This window comes from Aphelocoma coerulescens, chromosome 7, assembly GCF_041296385.1.
Source record: "Aphelocoma coerulescens isolate FSJ_1873_10779 chromosome 7, UR_Acoe_1.0, whole genome shotgun sequence".
In the NCBI taxonomy this organism is placed as follows: domain Eukaryota; kingdom Metazoa; phylum Chordata; class Aves; order Passeriformes; family Corvidae; genus Aphelocoma; species Aphelocoma coerulescens.
The window spans coordinates 38,868,198-38,886,637 of record NC_091021.1 but is presented as its reverse complement, the minus strand read 5'-3'; the positions used below and the strand labels follow the sequence as shown (position 1 = coordinate 38,886,637).

General features: G+C 44.6%; 1 protein-coding gene across 1 annotated transcript; it reads left to right on the top strand.

Annotated features, from left to right (window-relative positions):
- The first annotated feature begins 430 nt into the window (after positions 1-430).
- Positions 431-18,063, top strand: PRPF40A (pre-mRNA processing factor 40 homolog A). Its single transcript, XM_069021350.1, has 26 exons — positions 431-813; positions 2,151-2,288; positions 3,749-3,829; positions 5,287-5,317; positions 5,530-5,552; positions 6,245-6,322; positions 6,399-6,509; positions 7,162-7,282; positions 7,730-7,754; positions 8,392-8,688; positions 9,632-9,740; positions 10,034-10,098; positions 10,687-10,851; positions 11,135-11,243; positions 11,715-11,865; positions 11,967-12,100; positions 12,481-12,595; positions 12,717-12,808; positions 12,930-13,046; positions 13,575-13,712; positions 14,672-14,767; positions 15,605-15,691; positions 15,796-15,892; positions 15,987-16,048; positions 16,659-16,793; positions 17,034-18,063. Exons 1-26 carry the CDS (start codon positions 451-453, stop codon positions 17,124-17,126), a joined length of 3,033 nt encoding a protein of 1,010 aa, XP_068877451.1. The 5' UTR covers positions 431-450; the 3' UTR covers positions 17,127-18,063.
- Positions 18,064-18,440: the final 377 nt, after the last annotated feature.

Here is an 18,440-nt window from a genome sequence, read left to right as displayed (position 1 = left end):
CCGGGATATTCCCCGATCCCAGCGGGATCTCCCCCGCCCGCCATGGCCATGGCGGCCGCTCCCCCTCAGCGGCACCAACCACCGCGCGCGGGGCGGGGGGGAACGGGCACCGGCCCGGCCGCGCTCGGCCCGTACCACCCCGCACCGCCACGGGGGGGGGACGCATGAGCTCGGCCCGTACCACCCCGCAGCACGGCTGAGGGGAGATCTACCGCCACCTCCCGGTCTGCTCGAACGCCAAGCTGAAATAGGTGGAGCGGGAAGTCCCCCCTCCTTCCGGCGCTGTTGGTGCCGCCCGGCCCATCGCGCACCGCCCCCGGTCCCACGTGAGCGGTTTCCCGGCGTGCCCCGCGCTCGGCCGCCGCAGCTGCCGCTTCGCTCCGCGCCCCGCGCTCCCGGGAGCCGCCCGAGCGAGCCCCGCGCGGCGGGGCCGCGCCGCCCGCCGCCGCCATGTCCGGCGGGGACTCCACGGCCGCGGCCGCCGCCGCCTCTCCGCAGCCGCTGCCGTTCTCGCTGCCGAAGCCGCCGCCCCTCATGCAGCTGACGCCGGGCGACGCCGTGCGGCCGGTGGGCTCGGGCGCCGACCAATCGCCGAAGAGCGCGCGGCTGGCGGCGCGCCCCGATTGGCCGGCGGGGAAGCCCGTCAGCCTCCTGGCGCCGCTGCTCCCGCCCCGCGGGGACCCCGAGCCGCTGCTGCCCTTCGGGCCCGCGGCCCCGCGGCCGCCGCTGCGCGGGCGCCTCCTGGGCCGCTGCGGGGGCTCCCTGCTCAGCCCCGCCATGCGGCCCGGCGGCGTCGACCGCGGCTCCCTCATGGTGAGTGCGGGCTCGGGTGGGGGGGCGCGGAGTCACAGCGTGGGGGAGCTGGTCCCGCCTCCCTGCTCTAGCGGGGTCATGCCAGGGTTGGGTGGGATGGGCATCCCATGGCACAGAGTTGTGTGCAGGCGGTTCTGAGTATCCCCGCTGAGGGAAGCGCCAGACCTTCTCTGGGTACCTGTCACCCGCACAAGGAAGAAGTTCTTGCTCCTGTGCAGGTGGAACTCCCTGGGCTCAGGCCCTGCCCGTGGCTCTGGTGCCGCTGCCGGGCCCCGGAGCAGAGCCCGGGCCCTGCCCTGAGCCCTCCCTGCGGCCAGGGACACCCAGGGCTGAGGGCCCCTCTCAGCTGGGGCTCCTCTCGAGGCTGAGCAGCCCCGGCTCCCTCAGCCTGTGCTGGGCACGGAGCTGCTCCAGGCCCTTCCTCAGCTCCGCAGCCTCCGCTGGAGCCTCTCCAGGAGCTCCCTGTCCGTGTCGTGCTGAGGAGCCAGAGCTGGACACGGCACCCCAGAGGTGCCTCCCAGAGCTCGGCAGAAAGGCAGGATCAGCTCCCTGACCTGCTGGAAATGCTCTTCCTGGTGCCTCCCAGGACACACTGGGTCACAGACCTGGCTGTATCCAGAGCTGGGAAAGGGTCTGGAGCAGCTGGGGGAGCTGGGAAAGGGGCTCAGCCTGGAGAAAAGGAGGCTCAGGGGGACCTTCTCACTCTCCACAACTGGTGACAGACAGCACCAGGGTGACAGGTCCCTCTGAACTCAAGAGAACACTGAAAAAGGTCAGAGGAGAATTTTAAGGAACACTGTTCCACCTGGAATTACCTGGGACTTGGGAAACAGGAGCTGTCACTGCGTGTGCTGGGAGAGGATGTGGTTGAGAAAAGGCAGGTGTTCTGTCCGGAAGATTCAAACCCTTTTAGTTACTTGTGGTTTCTGGCATAAGAAAAATCATTGGAAAAGGGGGGGCTGGGATGGAATTCCCAGAGAAGCTGCCCTTGGATCCCTGGCAGTGTCCAAGGCCAGGCTGGAGCAGCCTGGGATGGTGGGAGGTGTCAGGGGTGGAACTGCATGAGCTTTAAGGTTCCTTCCAACCCAAACCATTCTGGGATTCTGCAATCAATAATTTGATTTCTTTTTCCCTGCTAAATGTGTTTTCCAAAGGGAAATTCTGCCCAGGGTTTACCTTAAAGTACTCTCAGAGCTGTTGCCTTTGTTTAGAACAGAAAGTTCTTAAAGTGTTTCAATAATTAAAAAAACAGGAAAGGGATCTTCCTTATTCCCTTTAGTGAACGTTTTGGGTCATTGCCTTCCTGCTGATTTTCCCTGTTTGTTGCTGTTTTCCAGATGGGACACCCAGGAATGCCCCACTACCCCCCCATGGGGATGCATCCCATGGGACAGAGACCTCCCAACATGCCCCCAGTTCCCCATGGGATGATGCCTCAGATGATGCCCCCCATGGGAGGACCCCCAATGGGGCAGGTAAGGCCCTTCCACAAGGATCATTTCATTCCCTGTCTTCCCATAATGATGCCAAGGGATCCCTGAGCTGGGTAAATCTCCCTGGGAAGAGGAAAGGCCAGTAATTCAGGGAATTTTATCCTGTCCAGGTTAAAATTCTTCTCATGGGGAACACTGTAACTTTAATTATCAATTGGTATGAGAACAGGTAATTAGTGCACCTCTAACTCCAGCTATAAACAGGTATGGATCCATAATTTGGGGTTTATTAAAGTTTATTGGAAGTTTCCTGTATATTTGAAGGAATAAGGTTGTTTTGGGACTTCATGTCTCTTGAATTCTTGGCCAATTCCTACATCCACACACAAGAACATTACAGCAAGGGAAGAAATAAATGCATATTGAGTTTTTGCAGAATTCCTGCTTGAATCCTAGGGATTGATTTATAATCCCTGTATCCCGTTGTTGCTGATGCCATGGGATTGGAAAAAAGCCCTGAGAAGTGTCACAGCCACAACCAAGGCTCTGCTTTTGGCAGCTTTTCTTTTCAGTTATCACATTTCCTGTGTGGTTTCTGATTAAACCCTCAACTCCTAAAAGAAATAATTCTCTCTCTGGATATAATAAATATCCCAGGAATGCTTAATATCCTAGGGATGCTTCCCGTGATGGTGGATTATGGAAGTGGGGACTGGGCAGAGAGGGGATGGCAGGGAAGGATTAAACCTTTGGGAACAGCCCATGGTGGCAACTCTTCCTTTGTAATTCCTTGGACACAGCATCCCTATTTTTCCTTAAATCAGAGTGTAAAGGCTTGGTAGGAATTTCTTCACTGTGAATTTGCAGCTTCTGGGGTGAAAATAAAGCAGTTTTTAAAAAATGAGGAGGATTTGACTCATTAGCACTGTGTGTGTTCATTAGAAAGCGAAGCAGAAATTCTGGTTTATTCCTCTACTTTTTTGTAACTTCTTTTCCACAATTCCCACTCTTAGGGAATATTTCTCATGTTAGGGAGCAACTCAGGACTTTTTGGTAGATGAAGAGCAAAAAGCTGAAGGTAAATGTCGTGTCTGGGGGTTCACCTTTCCTTTGTTCTTTTATTCCCTGTAGCCTTGGAATTCTGCAGAAATCATTCCTAACCTTTATTTTTTCCTGCTTTTACTTAGGATTTCGGTAGTGGTTTATTAACAGCCCCCACATCATTTGATGGTGTTCCTTTGGGGTTTCAATGGTCTTTATTGATATTTCATATCCAACTTTGGAATCTGGACATGTCATTCCTAATATGGGGATCCCTATGTAGTGGGAATGTGATGAAGGGAATCACAATCCCACAAATCTATTTTATTTTTTGTCACCTAAGAGGGATGTTTGGGGCTTTTTAATTAAAAAGAAGTATCAGATAATGGCTTTTAAATAAAAATATTGTATTACATGTTGAGAATATGGTAAAATACATGGAAAATACTCTTGAATTCCAGATGCCTGGAATGATGCAGTCAGTGATGCCTGGAATGATGATGTCCCACATGTCCCAGGCTGCCATGCAGCCCACGGTTCCTGTGAGTTTCATTTCAGTTTTCCAGTTTTTAAAAACTCTTTTTAGCAGTTGCTGTTGTTCAGTCTTTACTTTCTTTAATCAGAAAATAAGAATTTAAGTTTTAAACGTATTTTTCATTGCAATGGAGTTTTATGTGGCTCTTGAATTACTGTAAAAAAAAAAAGAATTTTGTGATTTTCATCAGTCTTTAAACTCCTTTTAGATTTCCTTTCTGGATTCTGCTCCCCACATTCCTTGTCCTTCACTTCCTGGAGTTTGGCAGGAACCACTGTGACCTTGGACTGTTTGGAGGAAGGAAAAATTGTCTGACCAAGAGATTCTTCTCTCTTAAATTTTAATTTTTTGAAGAGTTTTAATTCAATATTAATGAGATCTGAATCCATTAGAAAGAGATTTTTTTTGTACAAGTTCCTGAAATTCAGTTGAGTATAAAAATTGCTGGAATAGCTCAAGGAATGAGGAGTTCTTTGGGTGGAAATGGAGAGGGAAACGTTAAAACAAAATACAGGTGAAATCTCTGAGGGGAGAAAATTTAAATTAAATTCTGTTCCTAGGAAATAAATTCAGTCCAACCCTGAGAGATCCACTTAAAACCAGTTCCAGCCACTTAAATGTAGAAATAAATTATTTTAATGTTTTTTTCCCATGCAGATTTATATCCCTAAGTGAGATTCCTCTGGAATTTCCTCCAGTGCAGAGCACAAACCTTTGCTCCCATTTTTGTGGATTATTTTGGCTGCCTGGTGGAAAATCTAATCTGAATAAAGATTGAGGCCAACTGGATGATCCTGGAATGTGTCACCCAAGGATTGTGGCTTTTCCAGGTCATTCGCCTCTGGGAAGCTGATTAGAAGCAGTGGAATTCCTAAAAATCAGTATTTTAGTCAGATTAATGCTCCTAAAATACACAAAAAATTACAATTTTGATCAAATTAATGCTCTTAAAACACACAGCAGATTCCTGAGAATTCCCTCGTTTCTTCCAGTTGGATAATATCAAATCAAATTGATCCAATGTGATTTATTTTCATTTTCTAACCAATTTTTCTGTTTTCTTGAGGAATATTTGAGGTTTGTAGCTGAGAACTGAAAATAAACCTTAATCAAAGCTAAATCCACAAGGAAAAAAAATGGGAAAACTTTGAATTTTGTTGAATTTTTTTTCCTAACTAAGGAATTTCAAGAAGGAAGAGCTCCATGAATGCAACTTTAATACATCCAAAGCCTTTTGCCACATAATTATCCCAACTAATGATGTTCCTAATTGCTTATTTAAGGAGCAGGAATAATTAAGAGGGAATCAGGAATCTTTATGTAAGGAATTAGAGCCTTTTGTGGCAGAAAGTCCTTGTTTGAATAATGAATATTGGATTCTTTTAGGATTTAATTCCTCAGTATTTAATGATTTAAATTTAATTGTTTAAATGCCTAATTGTTTTAATTTAATTATTTTTACAGCCAGGGGTGAACAGCATGGATGCACAAGTAGGTGAGTAAAAAGCTTATTATAATTTCAAAATATTTACCCCAATTCAGCTGAAATGTTAAAAAATTGCACTTTTCCCTAAAATGTGATGGAGCATTTCAGTCCTGGAATCTCCATTGGTGCCCAGGACATTTTTTTCCTGGCACACATTGAGGAATATTTAGAAAAATGAAGCAACCAAACCTTTTATTAATTCTTAATTATTTATTTTTCAGGTGTGACCCCTCCTGGAACTCAGGTATGTGGGAAGCACAATTCCAGAAGGTTGGAATTCCAATGTGATGTGGGGCAAATGTGGCTTTAGGAATTTCAAGGAAAGCCTTGTTTCTTTTTTTCCTCCCCTTTTTTTTCCCTCCCCTCCTTCCCCCTGCCTTTTTCCAAGTTTTTGGTTGTTCCTTGAAATCTGTGAGCCTTGTCCCAGCTTAATTATTAAATATAGATGAATATCCATATTATTTCTGGGAGATTTCCATCCTGGGCCATTGGACTGTCAGGAAATCCAGCTGTCCTTGGCCATATCCAGTCACTGATCCACAGGAGGTGGATACAGTCCTGATTGCAGGGAATTCCTAGGAAAACTGGCCATGGAAAGCAGCAGGAAGTTTGGTGTAAGCTCAATAAGCCAGAATCTTCCTGAATAAATTTTCCTGACGTTTTGGGAACAGGGAGTGCTGCTGGAATTTTGCCTTGGAGTTGTTGGAGTCTGACCCCTTCACTTCCACTTTCTGGTGGGAATTAGGCCCTTTGGAATGTGGAATTTAACAGCTTCACTCCCAAAGAAGGAGGTTTATTGGAAAAATACTGACTTAAGGTGTGAATTTGGGTCCCTGCCTTTCCTGTACTGCTGAAGCACTGGGAAAATCCAGGATATTTAGGTGAAAACCACCAATTAATCAGGATTTTCCAAGGCCTGTTTTGTCTCCTCCTCAGACAACGCATCCCGTGGTCTCCACAGTCCAGCAAAGCTCCACCACCACCAGCTCTGCCAGCGAGGACCACTCCAAACAGGTCTGTGTCCCACTGTTCTTGTGGAGTTTGATCCCATCCTTTTGTTCATTATTAATTTGGCTTTGAATTTTCCCAGAAATCCACGTGGACGGAGCACAAATCCCCAGATGGAAGAACTTATTACTACAACACTGAGACCAAGCAGTCCACGTGGGAGAAGCCAGATGACCTCAAAACCCCTGCTGAGGTAACCAAATCCCAAATTAATTCTGGGAGCTTGTGTGAACACGAGGATTCCCAAGCCTAACACCTGCAGCAGGGATAATGCTGCTGGAAGCAATGGGAGCAGACTTTTCCAATAAGAAATGTTCCTGAAGCATTTGGATCGTTCTCTTTACATTGGGAGAACCTGAGGGTGCAAAGTGGCCAAAATTCTTCAATTTTCCTTATTTTTAGATAGTTTTTTTTTTTTTTAATAGGTAATTTTTTAATATTTAGAGAAGTAATGTGGAATTTCAGAATCATGGAATGGGTTGGGATGAAAGGGACATTAAGGATCATCCCATTCCATGGGCAGGGACACTTTGCACTATGCCAGGTTGCTTCAACCTGGCCTTGGGCACTGCCAGGGATCCAGGGGCAGCCACAGCTTCTCTGGGAATTCCAGCCCAGCCCCTTCCCTCCCTCCCAGGGAACAATTCCTTCCCAATATCCCACCCATCCCTGCCCTCTGGCAGTGGGAAGCCATTCCCTGTGTCCTGTCCCTCCATGCCTTGTCCTTTCACTTTGTGCCCAGATAAAAAGTCCCTCTCCCTCCTTTTTATAATCTTGTTATTTTATGTGTTTATTTATTGCTAAAGGAGATTTTCCTTGGAAAATCTTTGTTTTCTGTCCTTCAGCAATTGTTATCCAAGTGTCCCTGGAAGGAGTATAAATCAGATTCTGGGAAGCCTTACTATTACAATTCCCAGACAAAGGAATCCCGCTGGGCAAAACCCAAAGAGCTGGAGGATCTTGAAGGTAAAAGGGGGCTGGACTTGTATTTTTATAAATATGTATAAATTAGTTAATTGATTTATTTAAATAGCAACAAAATCAACTGGGGTAAAAAACAAGTGTAAAAAAAAAGAATAGGCAGCAGTAATTTAAATATTTCCTTTTTAAAAATTCTGTTTAATAATCCTGACTTTCCTTCTGGGTGTTCGGACTCTTTTTTAAAAAATGAAAATAATTATTTTAAACCAAAAAGTCATTTTTATATTCCTCAATCTTCCTGTAGTGGCATTTTCTAAATCTTATTTTAATTTCAATTTATTTCATTTTTAAAGGGCGCAAACTTAAAATTATTGATAGTAACAAAAATATTTTAAACTTTGCTTTTATTAAATCAATAATCACCAGAACCCCCTGTGTATATAAACTATTTTGAAGCTATATTTTAACTGTTTATCTCCTTTTTTCTTCTAGCAATGATTAAAGCTGAAGAGAACAGGTATGTTTCTAATATTATGCTAATTTTTTTCTGAGGGCCTTCAAACCTTTTTGCTGAAGGAGTTTAAACCTTTGCTGAGGGAGTTTAAACCTTTTTTCTGAGGGCCTTTCAACCTTCCCTGGGGATCTTCCAGCCCTTTTTTCCTGAGGGCCTTCAACCCCTTCTCCTGAGGGCCTTCAACCTTCCCTGGGGATCTTCAAATCTTTCCTGAAGGCCTTCAAGCCCTTTTTTTTCCTGAAGGCCTTCAAGCCCTTTTTTTTCCTGAGGGCCTTCCAGCCCTTTTTTTTCCTGAGGGCCTTCCAGCCCTTTTTTTCCTGAGGGCCTTTCAGCCCTTTTTTTCCTGAGGGCCTTCCAGCCCTTTTTTTCCTGAGGGCCTTCCAGCCCTTTTTTTCCTGAGGGCCTTCCAGCCCTTTTTTTCCTGAGGGCCTTCCAGCCCTTTTTTTCCTGAGGGCCTTCCAGCCCTTTTTTTCCTGAGGGCCTTCCAGCCCTTTTTTCCTGAGGGCCTATAAACCTTTTCCAAGTATTTAACTCTCCCTAAACCTCTCATTTCCCACTTCATCTCTTCTTTAAGCTCTACCCTTGCCCTGAATCTTTAAGATCAGTGCCTGTCGGTGACTGTTGTTGTTTGTGTCCCAAGCACGAAGCCGGAGGATGCGGCTGCAGCCGCCTCAGCTCCGGCCGCAGCCACGGACGCTGCGAGCGGAGCCAGCGCGGCCCCGGCCGCCGAGAGCGCCACGGCCACGGCTGCTGCCACGGGAGCTGCTTCCGAGGGGGAATCTGCTCCAGCCGCTGCCACGGGGGACACGGACAGTGCCGGGGCAGCCACGGCTGAGGAGCAGGGCCAGGGAAGCGCTGCCCCTGGCACACAGGACGGGACTGCGGACACGGCAGCGGCCGCCACGGATGAGGCGGCCAAGCAGGAGGCCTCGGGAGAGTAAGTGCAGTTAGAGGGCAAGGGCGTGGATTGCAGCTCCAGGAAAGTGGATTGGGATGGGATATTAGGGGGAAATCCTTCCCTGTGAGGCTGGTAAGGGGCTGGGATGGAATTCCCAGAGCAGCTGTGGCTGCCCCTGGATCCCGGGAAGTGTCCAAGGCCAGGTTGGGCGGGATGTACCCTGGGATAGTGGAAGGTGCTCCTGCCCATGGCAGGGGTGGATTGGGATGATCCTTAATGTCCCTTCCCACCCAACCCATTCCATGATTCCGTGATAATTTATGAAGCCACATGGCTTTGCTGCTGTTTTTAATTTCTTAGCAGCATCAGTGACAGGAACATTCCATAAATTTTCCAGTAGCTGTAAGAATTTCCCAGGGTGCCATTAAACTCTTCCCCCTTAGGTTCCTTTTCCATGGTTCTGTGCCATTGGTTATCACTGGAAGAAAATAAAATACTAAAGAGATTTTTATCTGTTCCAGCCATAATTCCTTTTATTTTAATAATGAAAAATTGATTATGTGAAAAATTAAAACTTAGGATTTTTATCATTCAAAGTAAAAAAGAAATGCTGTGGGGGATTTTAGACAGCAAGACATAATTAAGGATAAGAGGCACATTTTTAGGCACTTCTCTTTATGTTTTTATATAAAATATCAATATTCCTGCTGAATTTCAACATTATATTTTTATGAATCATTTCTAGGTAACTTCAGCAGGCAGAAAATTACAGGAGGGAAATACTTTGCTAAAATACTTTGCTTTTTTTGATCTTGTTTTCATCAGTTGTGGTGCCTGCAAGGAAAAGCCTTATATGAATTATTAGAATGACTTTTTTACTTTGAGTTGCTATTTAAAAAACTTATTCTGTGATGATTTGTGACTCTTCAGTGCCTCTAACTTAGAAAAAAATGCTGAAATAATTAAATTCTTCTTGTTTTAGTGCTGCTGCAAAGAAGGAGGATGAGGATGCCCAACCAGTTAAAAAAACCTACACGTGGAACACAAAGGAAGAGGCTAAACAAGCATTTAAAGAACTGTTAAAAGAAAAGGTATTTGGGCCAATTATTGATATTTTATTGACCAATTACTAATGTTTTATTGAACTACAAAACCTGGTTTAATTTTTATTTTATTTACCAGGTTTTACTGCATTTTTTTGGTGAAGAATTCCTCACTCTTGTAGAAATGAAAGAAAAGAACTTTCCAGTGAAATGTTGTTTTAGCTCAAAAATAAAATGGCTTTTTTTTCCCCCTCTCCCTCCCAATGGCTGTTTTTAAGGAATTGTTCCTTGTTGGATGTTAATTCCAGATTTGATTAATCCATAATTTCCTGTTTTCACAGCGAGTTCCATCCAATGCTTCCTGGGAGCAAGCCATGAAAATGATCATTAATGACCCCAGATACAGGTACTGAGTCCTCTTTTAATTCCACACAAACCCTTTTTTAGGGAATTTGCCTTCCAGACAATCCAAGATTCTGTCAGCAACAGATATTCCTGCATTTTGTGCCATTGGCAGGGAATTTTCCCCCACAAAGAAATGCTTCGAACAGCTTAATTTTCATTGGGAAAAAGCTTGGAAGTTGGTATTTTATGCTGAGTTTGGGATTAAAATGTTTAGATTATATTTCATTTTATCTCAAATCTGGATTAGTCAAACCTGTTGCCTTGTGCTTTTTGGTTTAGATTTTCTTATGTATTTTTCTTGTTTTCTTATTTTCTTTTTCTGATGTTTCTGCCTTTTCCTTTTCCTTTTCCTTTTCCTTTTCCTTTTCCTTTTCCTTTTCCTTTTCCTTTTCCTTTTCCTTTTCCTTTTCCTTTTCCTTTTCCTTTTCCTTTTCCTTTTCCTTTTCCTTTTCCTTTTCCTTTTCCTTTTCCTTTTCCTTCCTTTCTTTTTTCTCTGATTCTCTTTTTTTTCCCTTATTTTCTTTTTCTTCTCTTCCTGCTTTTCTTTATCTATAAATGACATTATTCTTTCCTTTTCTTTCCTGGGAAGTGCTTTGGCAAAACTGAGTGAAAAAAAGCAAGCCTTTAATGCTTACAAAGTTCAGACAGAGAAGGAGGAGAAGGAAGAAGCCAGATCCAAATACAAGGAAGCCAAGGAATCCTTCCAGCGGTTCCTGGAAAACCATGAGAAGATGACATCCACCACCAGATACAAGTAAGGGACTTGGGACAGGAATGTGGGATAAAAATCCTGATGGGATGTGATGCTTGGAGTGGCATCAACTTCCATTTTTAGCTTTTTCTTTCATTTATAAAAATTCAAAAGGTGTCCTGGGAAAAACTTTCCCAAGAGGGAAAATCAAGGAGAATTCCTACAAAAGTGTTCTTGCTTGGGACAGAGCTCTCCCTGATGTTCTTGGGGAATGATGGGATAATTTAGTCACCAATAAATAAATAAATAAATAAAGAGTTGTGTGGTTTTCATTTGCTTTGCTCAGAAAAGCTGAACAAATGTTTGGGGAGATGGAAGTGTGGAATGCCATATCCGAGCGGGACCGGCTGGAGATTTATGAGGACGTTTTGTTTTTCCTGTCCAAGAAGGAGAAGGTAAATTCCCTTCAAATACATCCAGGATCTCCTCACTTGTTCCTAGATAACTTTAAACCTGTGACTGAGGCTTTGTGGCAGATAAACAGCAGATTTTAGGGAAGGTTTTTGGGTTTATTGGGATTTATTCCTGCTGATTTTGCCATGTGTTGAATTCTTAGAGGGATTTAAATAAATTCCATGGTGACTTTTCTGCTAAATTATTGAAGCAATAATGATATGGAAAAACTGTGTTGTTCTGTGTCCAAGGCCAGGTTGGATGGGGCTTGGAGCAATCTGGTCCCTGTCCAGGGCAGGAGGTTGGAATGGGATGAGTTTTAATGTCCCTTCCAACCCAAACCACTCTAGAATTCCACGATTTTATATAAATTAAAGTTTAATTCTACATTTTCTCGGAGAACACACTTGGTATCTTGTCCTTCTGTCCAAACCACCTCAAACTGAGCCCCCCAAAAAAACTTTTCCCCTCAGGAACAAGCCAAGCAACTCCGGAAGAGGAACTGGGAAGCTCTGAAGAACATCCTGGATAACATGGCCAACGTCACCTACTGCACCACCTGGTCAGAGGCTCAGCAGTACCTCATGGACAACCCCACCTTTGCTGAGGATGAGGAGCTCCAGAGTATGTCCATGGGCTCTGGGATTCTTTGGGAAGGAGGGTTTCTTCCTGAGTGGGAAGGAATAACCTGTTTTTTTCCCCTTTTTTCCCTGTTTTCTTGCTAGACATGGATAAGGAGGATGCCCTGATCTGTTTTGAGGAACATATCAGGGCCTTGGAAAAAGAGGAGGAGGAGGAGAAGCAGAAAAGTTTGCTGAGGGAAAGGAGGAGGCAGCGTAAAAACAGGGAGTCTTTTCAGGTTGGTGGAATTTGGGGTTCTGTCTTAAACATGTCATGGAATATCATGGGGATATCCACGTGGGGTTTTTTATTTCTGAGAGCTGATTAAAGGGGGGGTTTAAAGCCTCAGGTGTTGGGTTGTAGCATTTTCTCTGCTGGGTTATGCCAGAAAGGTGGAAAAGTAGGGAAAAGTCAGAGGGAATAGGTCTGGATGGGAAGGAGATGCAGCTGGAATGTTGTAGATGGTGGAGAAAAGCAGGAAGAACAACATAAAAAGTGATTTTTCAATGCTATTGGAACAAAACTGCAATTCCAGTTACCAAGACAATCCATCCCAGCTGGTACCAAGGAGAAGCATGAGGAATGACTCCAGATTCCCATTTTCCTTGTGTTTTCCAGCTGTTTTTGGATGAGCTGCATGAGCACGGCCAGTTACATTCCATGTCCTCCTGGATGGAATTGTATCCAGCCATCAGCTCTGACATCAGATTCACCAGCATGCTCGGCCAGCCTGGTAAGGAAGGGAAAACCTGGGATTTGGGGCAGGACAGGGCACTTACTCCTATTTTTTTCAAACCTAAAAATGCAACTCTCTGCTTAAACCTGACCTGTGGCTTAACTAAACCCTCCCTCAGGATCAACTGCGCTTGACCTGTTCAAGTTTTATGTGGAGGACTTGAAAGCTCGTTACCACGATGAGAAGAAGATAATTAAAGACATCTTAAAGGTGAGGTTTACCTGACTCCTCCTTGAATTCCACATTTCCCATCCCAGGGAGCTGGGATTTCCTTGTGGGAATTGAGGGAATTCCTGAGTTCCCTCATGCCAAAGGAGCCACTTCTTTCCAGGATAAAGGATTTGTGGTGGAAGTGAACACTTCCTTTGAGGATTTTGTCACTGTCATCAGCTCCACTAAAAGAGCCACCACTTTGGATGCAGGGAACATCAAGCTGGCTTTCAACAGTGTAAGTCTTAATTAATGAATTCATTATTTAATTGGGATATCTGGATAAGTAGGATGGGAAATGCTTTCTCCAGACAAGGTTTATTTTCTCAGGAATTCCATAATATTTGAGGAATAGTCTGTTATTTAGAGTTATTTAACTGATTCCAGTTGCCAAAATAAAAATGAACCTTAATCCAAGCCATCAACGTTCCCAAACTTGAGGAATTCTGGGATAGGAATTTAATGATGTTCTCCTGTTTGTACATAAGATTTCTCCTGATTTGGGTATTTCTATAATTTTGCACAATTGGATTCTCAGGAACAGCAATTCCATGCTTAGAAAATAAAGAATTGATTAATTTTCGATAAAATAATCATTTATTATAACAACTTCGATTTAATGATTAATGAATTTACCTCTACTTAATTTCCTTGTCATTTCCATGTGACTGAGACACAACTCTGAGGGTGAACTGTCCCAAAACCCCAGTAAACTGAATTCTTTTCCTTCTGCTTTCCAATCCCTCGTTCCTTTCGCTTCCCGCAGCTGCTGGAAAAGGCGGAAGCGCGGGAAAGGGAGCGGGAAAAGGAGGAAGCCCGGAAGATGAAGAGGAAGGAATCAGCCTTCAAGAGCATGTTGAAACAAGCCACGCCCCCCATCGAGCTGGATGCTGTCTGGGAGGATGTAAGCATGGCAATTCCCTGGGAAAGAATTCCCAGATTCCCAAAGGGAATCCCTTAAAACGTCGCGTTCTCCAAGTTCTTCCTGGTTCTGCTTATGGGACTTCAAAATCAATCCTGTGGCTTTTTCAGGAAAATCTGGAGTTGCATGGGGAGAAATTCATCCTGATACTTTTGATTACCATTTGAAATGAAAGAATTCCTAAAGCAAATGGAAAAAAAACCCAAATAATCCTACAAAGCTCCCAAAATTCATTGAAATTATTTAAAAGTGTAAACGTTGTCCTGGATAAAATAACCTGGAAAACCTTTCCAAGGACAATTTCTAGAAATATTTGGGGATTTTTATGCTTAAATTGAATGTGCAGGAAAAACAGTGGGATTCTCCATGTTTCCATGAGTTAGAGCTTCCCCAAACACTGGAAATTTGGGATTTGCTTGGAAATCGGGGATTAAAAGAATTTAGCCTCATACCAGTTCAGGGGCTTTTTCAATTGGTGAAAATAAATATATTTTTATTAATTTCTTACTATTTAAAAAATTATTCTTATATTTTTTTCATTTTTCTTATTGTTTTAATTTTTATTATCATTATTTTTACTATTCATTTTTATTTTTTCTTATTATTTGTGTTATTTCTGTTATTTTTTACTGTTTTTATTTTTTCTTATTTTTATTTCTTGCAGATTTTAGTCTTCTTATTTTTCTTTTTATTTTTCTTAATTTCTCTTATTTTTCTTTTTTCTTATTTTTATTATTCCTTATTATTTTTCTTATTTTTATTTTTCTTACTCTTTTCTTATTACTCCTTACTGGTTTTATTATTTCTTACTGTTACTGCCATTATCATGACTATATTATATTTTATTATTCTATTCTATTCTATTTATTCTTTTCTAGTATTTTAACAAATCAATAATTAAATTATTTTGAGTATCATTAATAGAATTATTTTCCTGACAGATCAGAGACAGATTTGTGAAGGAACCAGCATTTGAGGACATCACCCTGGAATCTGAAAGGAAAAGGATATTTAAGGATTTCTTACACGTACTTGAGGTAATTACTCCTTGATTTTCAAAATCATTTGACAACAGACAACAAAAATTCCTTTTCCTCCTAAATTGGGTGGGAAGGGGAAGGATTGAAGGGAATTTTTGTTCCATAAAATGGTAACAGGAAATGAATTTGATTTTTCAGCTCTCACTCTTGGAGGTTTTGTTCCATTTCCTGCAGTTTGGAAGAATTTTAACTGACAGTTTAACTTCTCATTGTATAATTTCCAATTAGGCAGAGCAAGGGGTGGGTTTAGGCCAGGCTTAACTTGGATCTAGGGAACAGATCCATTGTTTTCCCTTGCTCCTGGCTGCTTTTATGGCAGCTCCAACATGGCAACAGTGCCCATTTTTAGGGATTTTGATACTAAATGCTGATTGTGGGGGTTTTAACCTTTCCCAGCTTTTGTGGATCAGGAAAAACATCAATTTTTTGGGATGGTCCTGTAGGAGCTGATGAGGTGGTGCTGCCATTAAATGCTGATTTTATGCAGTGTTCAACATTTCCCAGCTTTTGTGGATGAAGAGAAACATTCCATCAGTTTTTTGGGATGTCCTGTGGGCACTGATGAGGTGGTGCTGCCATTAAATGCTGATTATGGAGTTTTTAACCTTTCCCAACTTCTGTGGGTGAGAAAAATCCCATCAGTTTTTTGGGATGTCCTGTAAGAGCTGGTGAGGTTGTGCTGCCCCATCCCTGGAATTGTCCAAGGCCGGGTTGGAGCACCCTGCTCCAGGGAAGTTGTCCTTACCCATGGTGGAACAGGCTGGGATTTTAGGGTTTTTCCAAGCCCCATCCCTGCTGGAATTCCGAGCTCACCCCTCCTTGCCTTGCCCACAGCACGAGTGTCAGCACCACCACTCCAAGACCAAGAAGCATTCGAAGAAATCCAAGAAACATCACCGGAAGCGCTCCCGTTCCCGCTCCGTGAGTATTCCTGAAGATCCTCCCTCTGCAGTTCCAAACTGCACCAATTCCTGCTGCAATTCCCATTTGTTAATTGGCATTCTCCCCCTGGGCTGGCTGGGAAGGGCTCCGAGTCCGAGGACGACGACAGCCACTCCAAGAAGAAGCGGCAGCGCTCGGAATCGCGGTCGGTGTCCGAGCGTTCTTCCAGCGCCGAATCCGGTATGGGATGGGATTGGCTTCCCAGCAGCTGGGGTTTATCCCTGGGGATTTATCCATTCATTCCTGGGTTTTTTGTTTCTCCCTGTGGCTGCAGAGAGGAGTTACAAGAAGTCCAAAAAACACAAGAAGAAGAGCAAGAAGAGGAGGCACAAGTCTGTAAGTGCAGTTCAGTTTGGAGCTGGATTATGGGAAACCTGGCACCTGCTGTCAGTAATCCCAGCTGGGTTTTCCAAGGGAAAAGTTGGGATCAAACTGGAGGAGGATATTGCCAAAATAACAACTTTCTGTTAAATATTCTTAATATTAAACCACTTCAAACTGCTGAGTGTGGAGGGTTTAACTCCGTGTGAAGGACTCCATGAGTAACGTGGGATTTGCTGTTTTTCCTGGCAAATCCAGGTGGTCTCCTTCATGGTGGAGAGCTGGGAAGGATCCCAGCCATTCCTCATGCCTGCCTGAGCATCAGGGTTGTGTTGGAAGCTCTGAATTGTTGTACAAGAGCAGCAGAAGGATCTGAAAAGCAGAAAGAGCTTCACTTCTTCCTGTGAGGGTGGGGAGGCCCTGGCACAGATTTCCCTGGAAAATGGTGGCTGCTCCATCCCTGGCAGTGCCCAAGGCCAGGCTGGACGGGGCTTGGAGCAACCTGGGATAGTGGGAGGTGTCTCTGCCCAGGGCAGGGGGTGGAGTGGGATGAGATTTAAGGTTCCTTCCAACTTAAATCAAGTTGGACTTAATATTCACTATTCCCATTTTTTTTTTTTCCCAGGATTCACCAGAATCTGATGTGGAACGAGAGAAGGACAAGAAAGAAAGAGAGAGGGACAGTGAGAAGGAAAGAGCCAGACAGAGATCCGAGTCCAAGCATAAATCTCCCACTAAAAAACGGCCTGGAAAAGATTCTGTAAGCTCTGCTTCCTCTTTTCCTGTGGCTTTGGGCTCTAGCAGCAGGATCTGCTGGATTCTGATTCCGTAGGTGTGCTCTGGGAGAGGTCAGAGGTTGGATTTTGATGATCCTGGAGGTCTTTCCCATTCCCAGATTTGGATTTTGGGGTTCCCAAGTGACTCAGAACAGCCAGCTCTGGCTCTGTTGTGGAGCCTGCCCGGAAAATCCCATCCTGACCGTTGTCCCATCTCTCCACAGGGAAACTGGGATACCTCTGGCAGCGAGCTCAGTGAGGGGGAGCTGGAAAAACAGAGGAGGACTCTTTTGGAACAGCTGGATGAAGATCAATGAGCAGATTCTTGATACCAAAAATGTTTACAGGTGGCAAAATAAAACCAAGCCTTGTGTGGGCGAGGCCCTGGGGCCGGTGGCCGGTGGCCCATGGCCACAACAACGGTGGCTTTTAGTTTTTTACCACTTCAATCCAGTCAAAAGTAGAAAAATCCATGGAATTCTGAGGGCAAAGCTGTGCCTGGCCTGGAGCTGCGGGGCGGGATGGGGGCCGGGATCCCCTGGAGGGGACACAGAGGTGGCAGCAGTGTCCCCAAGCACTTTCCCTGTGTCCTTCCTAGGCAGGGAACAGCCCTGGGCTGCCTGGGCAGAGCCCAGCTCAGCTTCAGGAAAAAGATTCCTAATTTAATTCCTTGTGGTTTCATTCATTGGATGGATTTGGTTGGGTGGGGTTTTATTGGGAAGGCAACGGGAATAAGGAATCCGTGTCCTGATGTGTTCTGCACAGCCCTGGATTTTGGGATTGTCTGGCACTGGAGATTGTTTCTCCAAGCCTGATTCATGTCCCAGTCCCGACTCCCATCAATCCCAAATCCTGGGGAATGTGGTGGATGGGAATTCTCCTGCTGTGCCAGCAGAGGGAGCGTGTGGGACACAACCACCTCGGCATTCCCTGAATCCCGACCCGGCCCAGCCCTGGCTGTTACTCCAGCGTTTCTCTCCACCTTTTCTCTCCCCCTTCCGAACATTTAGGAATAAAAATCCAATGTTAAACGCAATTCCATGTGTTGCCTTAAGAACCTGCTGCAGAATGTACCTGCACAGCCCAGAGCAGCCCAGAGGAGGGAGGAGGAAGCAGCTCCAGCCCTGTTTTCCAGCCCCTGCACATTCAGGAAGGTGCCCCCAGCCCTGCTCGGTGAGAAAATTGGGAACCCGCTGTCCTTGGAATATTTTTGTACATTTTTATCGATGATTAAACCTTGTCTTTTAGCATGTACTGGTATTTATTTCTCCTTAAATACTCTGTACAGCTCTGAGCCACATCATCTCTCTCAAAACCTGCTTGAAGACTCTTTCAAGGTTCCTTTGCAGGAATTTTTCCCTGAATTTTGACCACTTTTACCAGTGCATAAACACCCAAAGGATCCATTTATGCAGGGAATTCTCTGGCTGGGGTGGTAACAAGGCTCAGACTCCTTAAGAACACCCTGGGATGGAAATGAGTTATTTGAAATCTAAAATGCAGGAGGTTGTAACCATTTTTCCTGGGATGCTTTGGGATTTTCTGGGATGGTTTGGGATGGGAAAGGATATCCCAATCCTGCTGTTTCCCCCTGAAGGGTCATTGCTCATCACCCATTGCCTGGGGGAAAA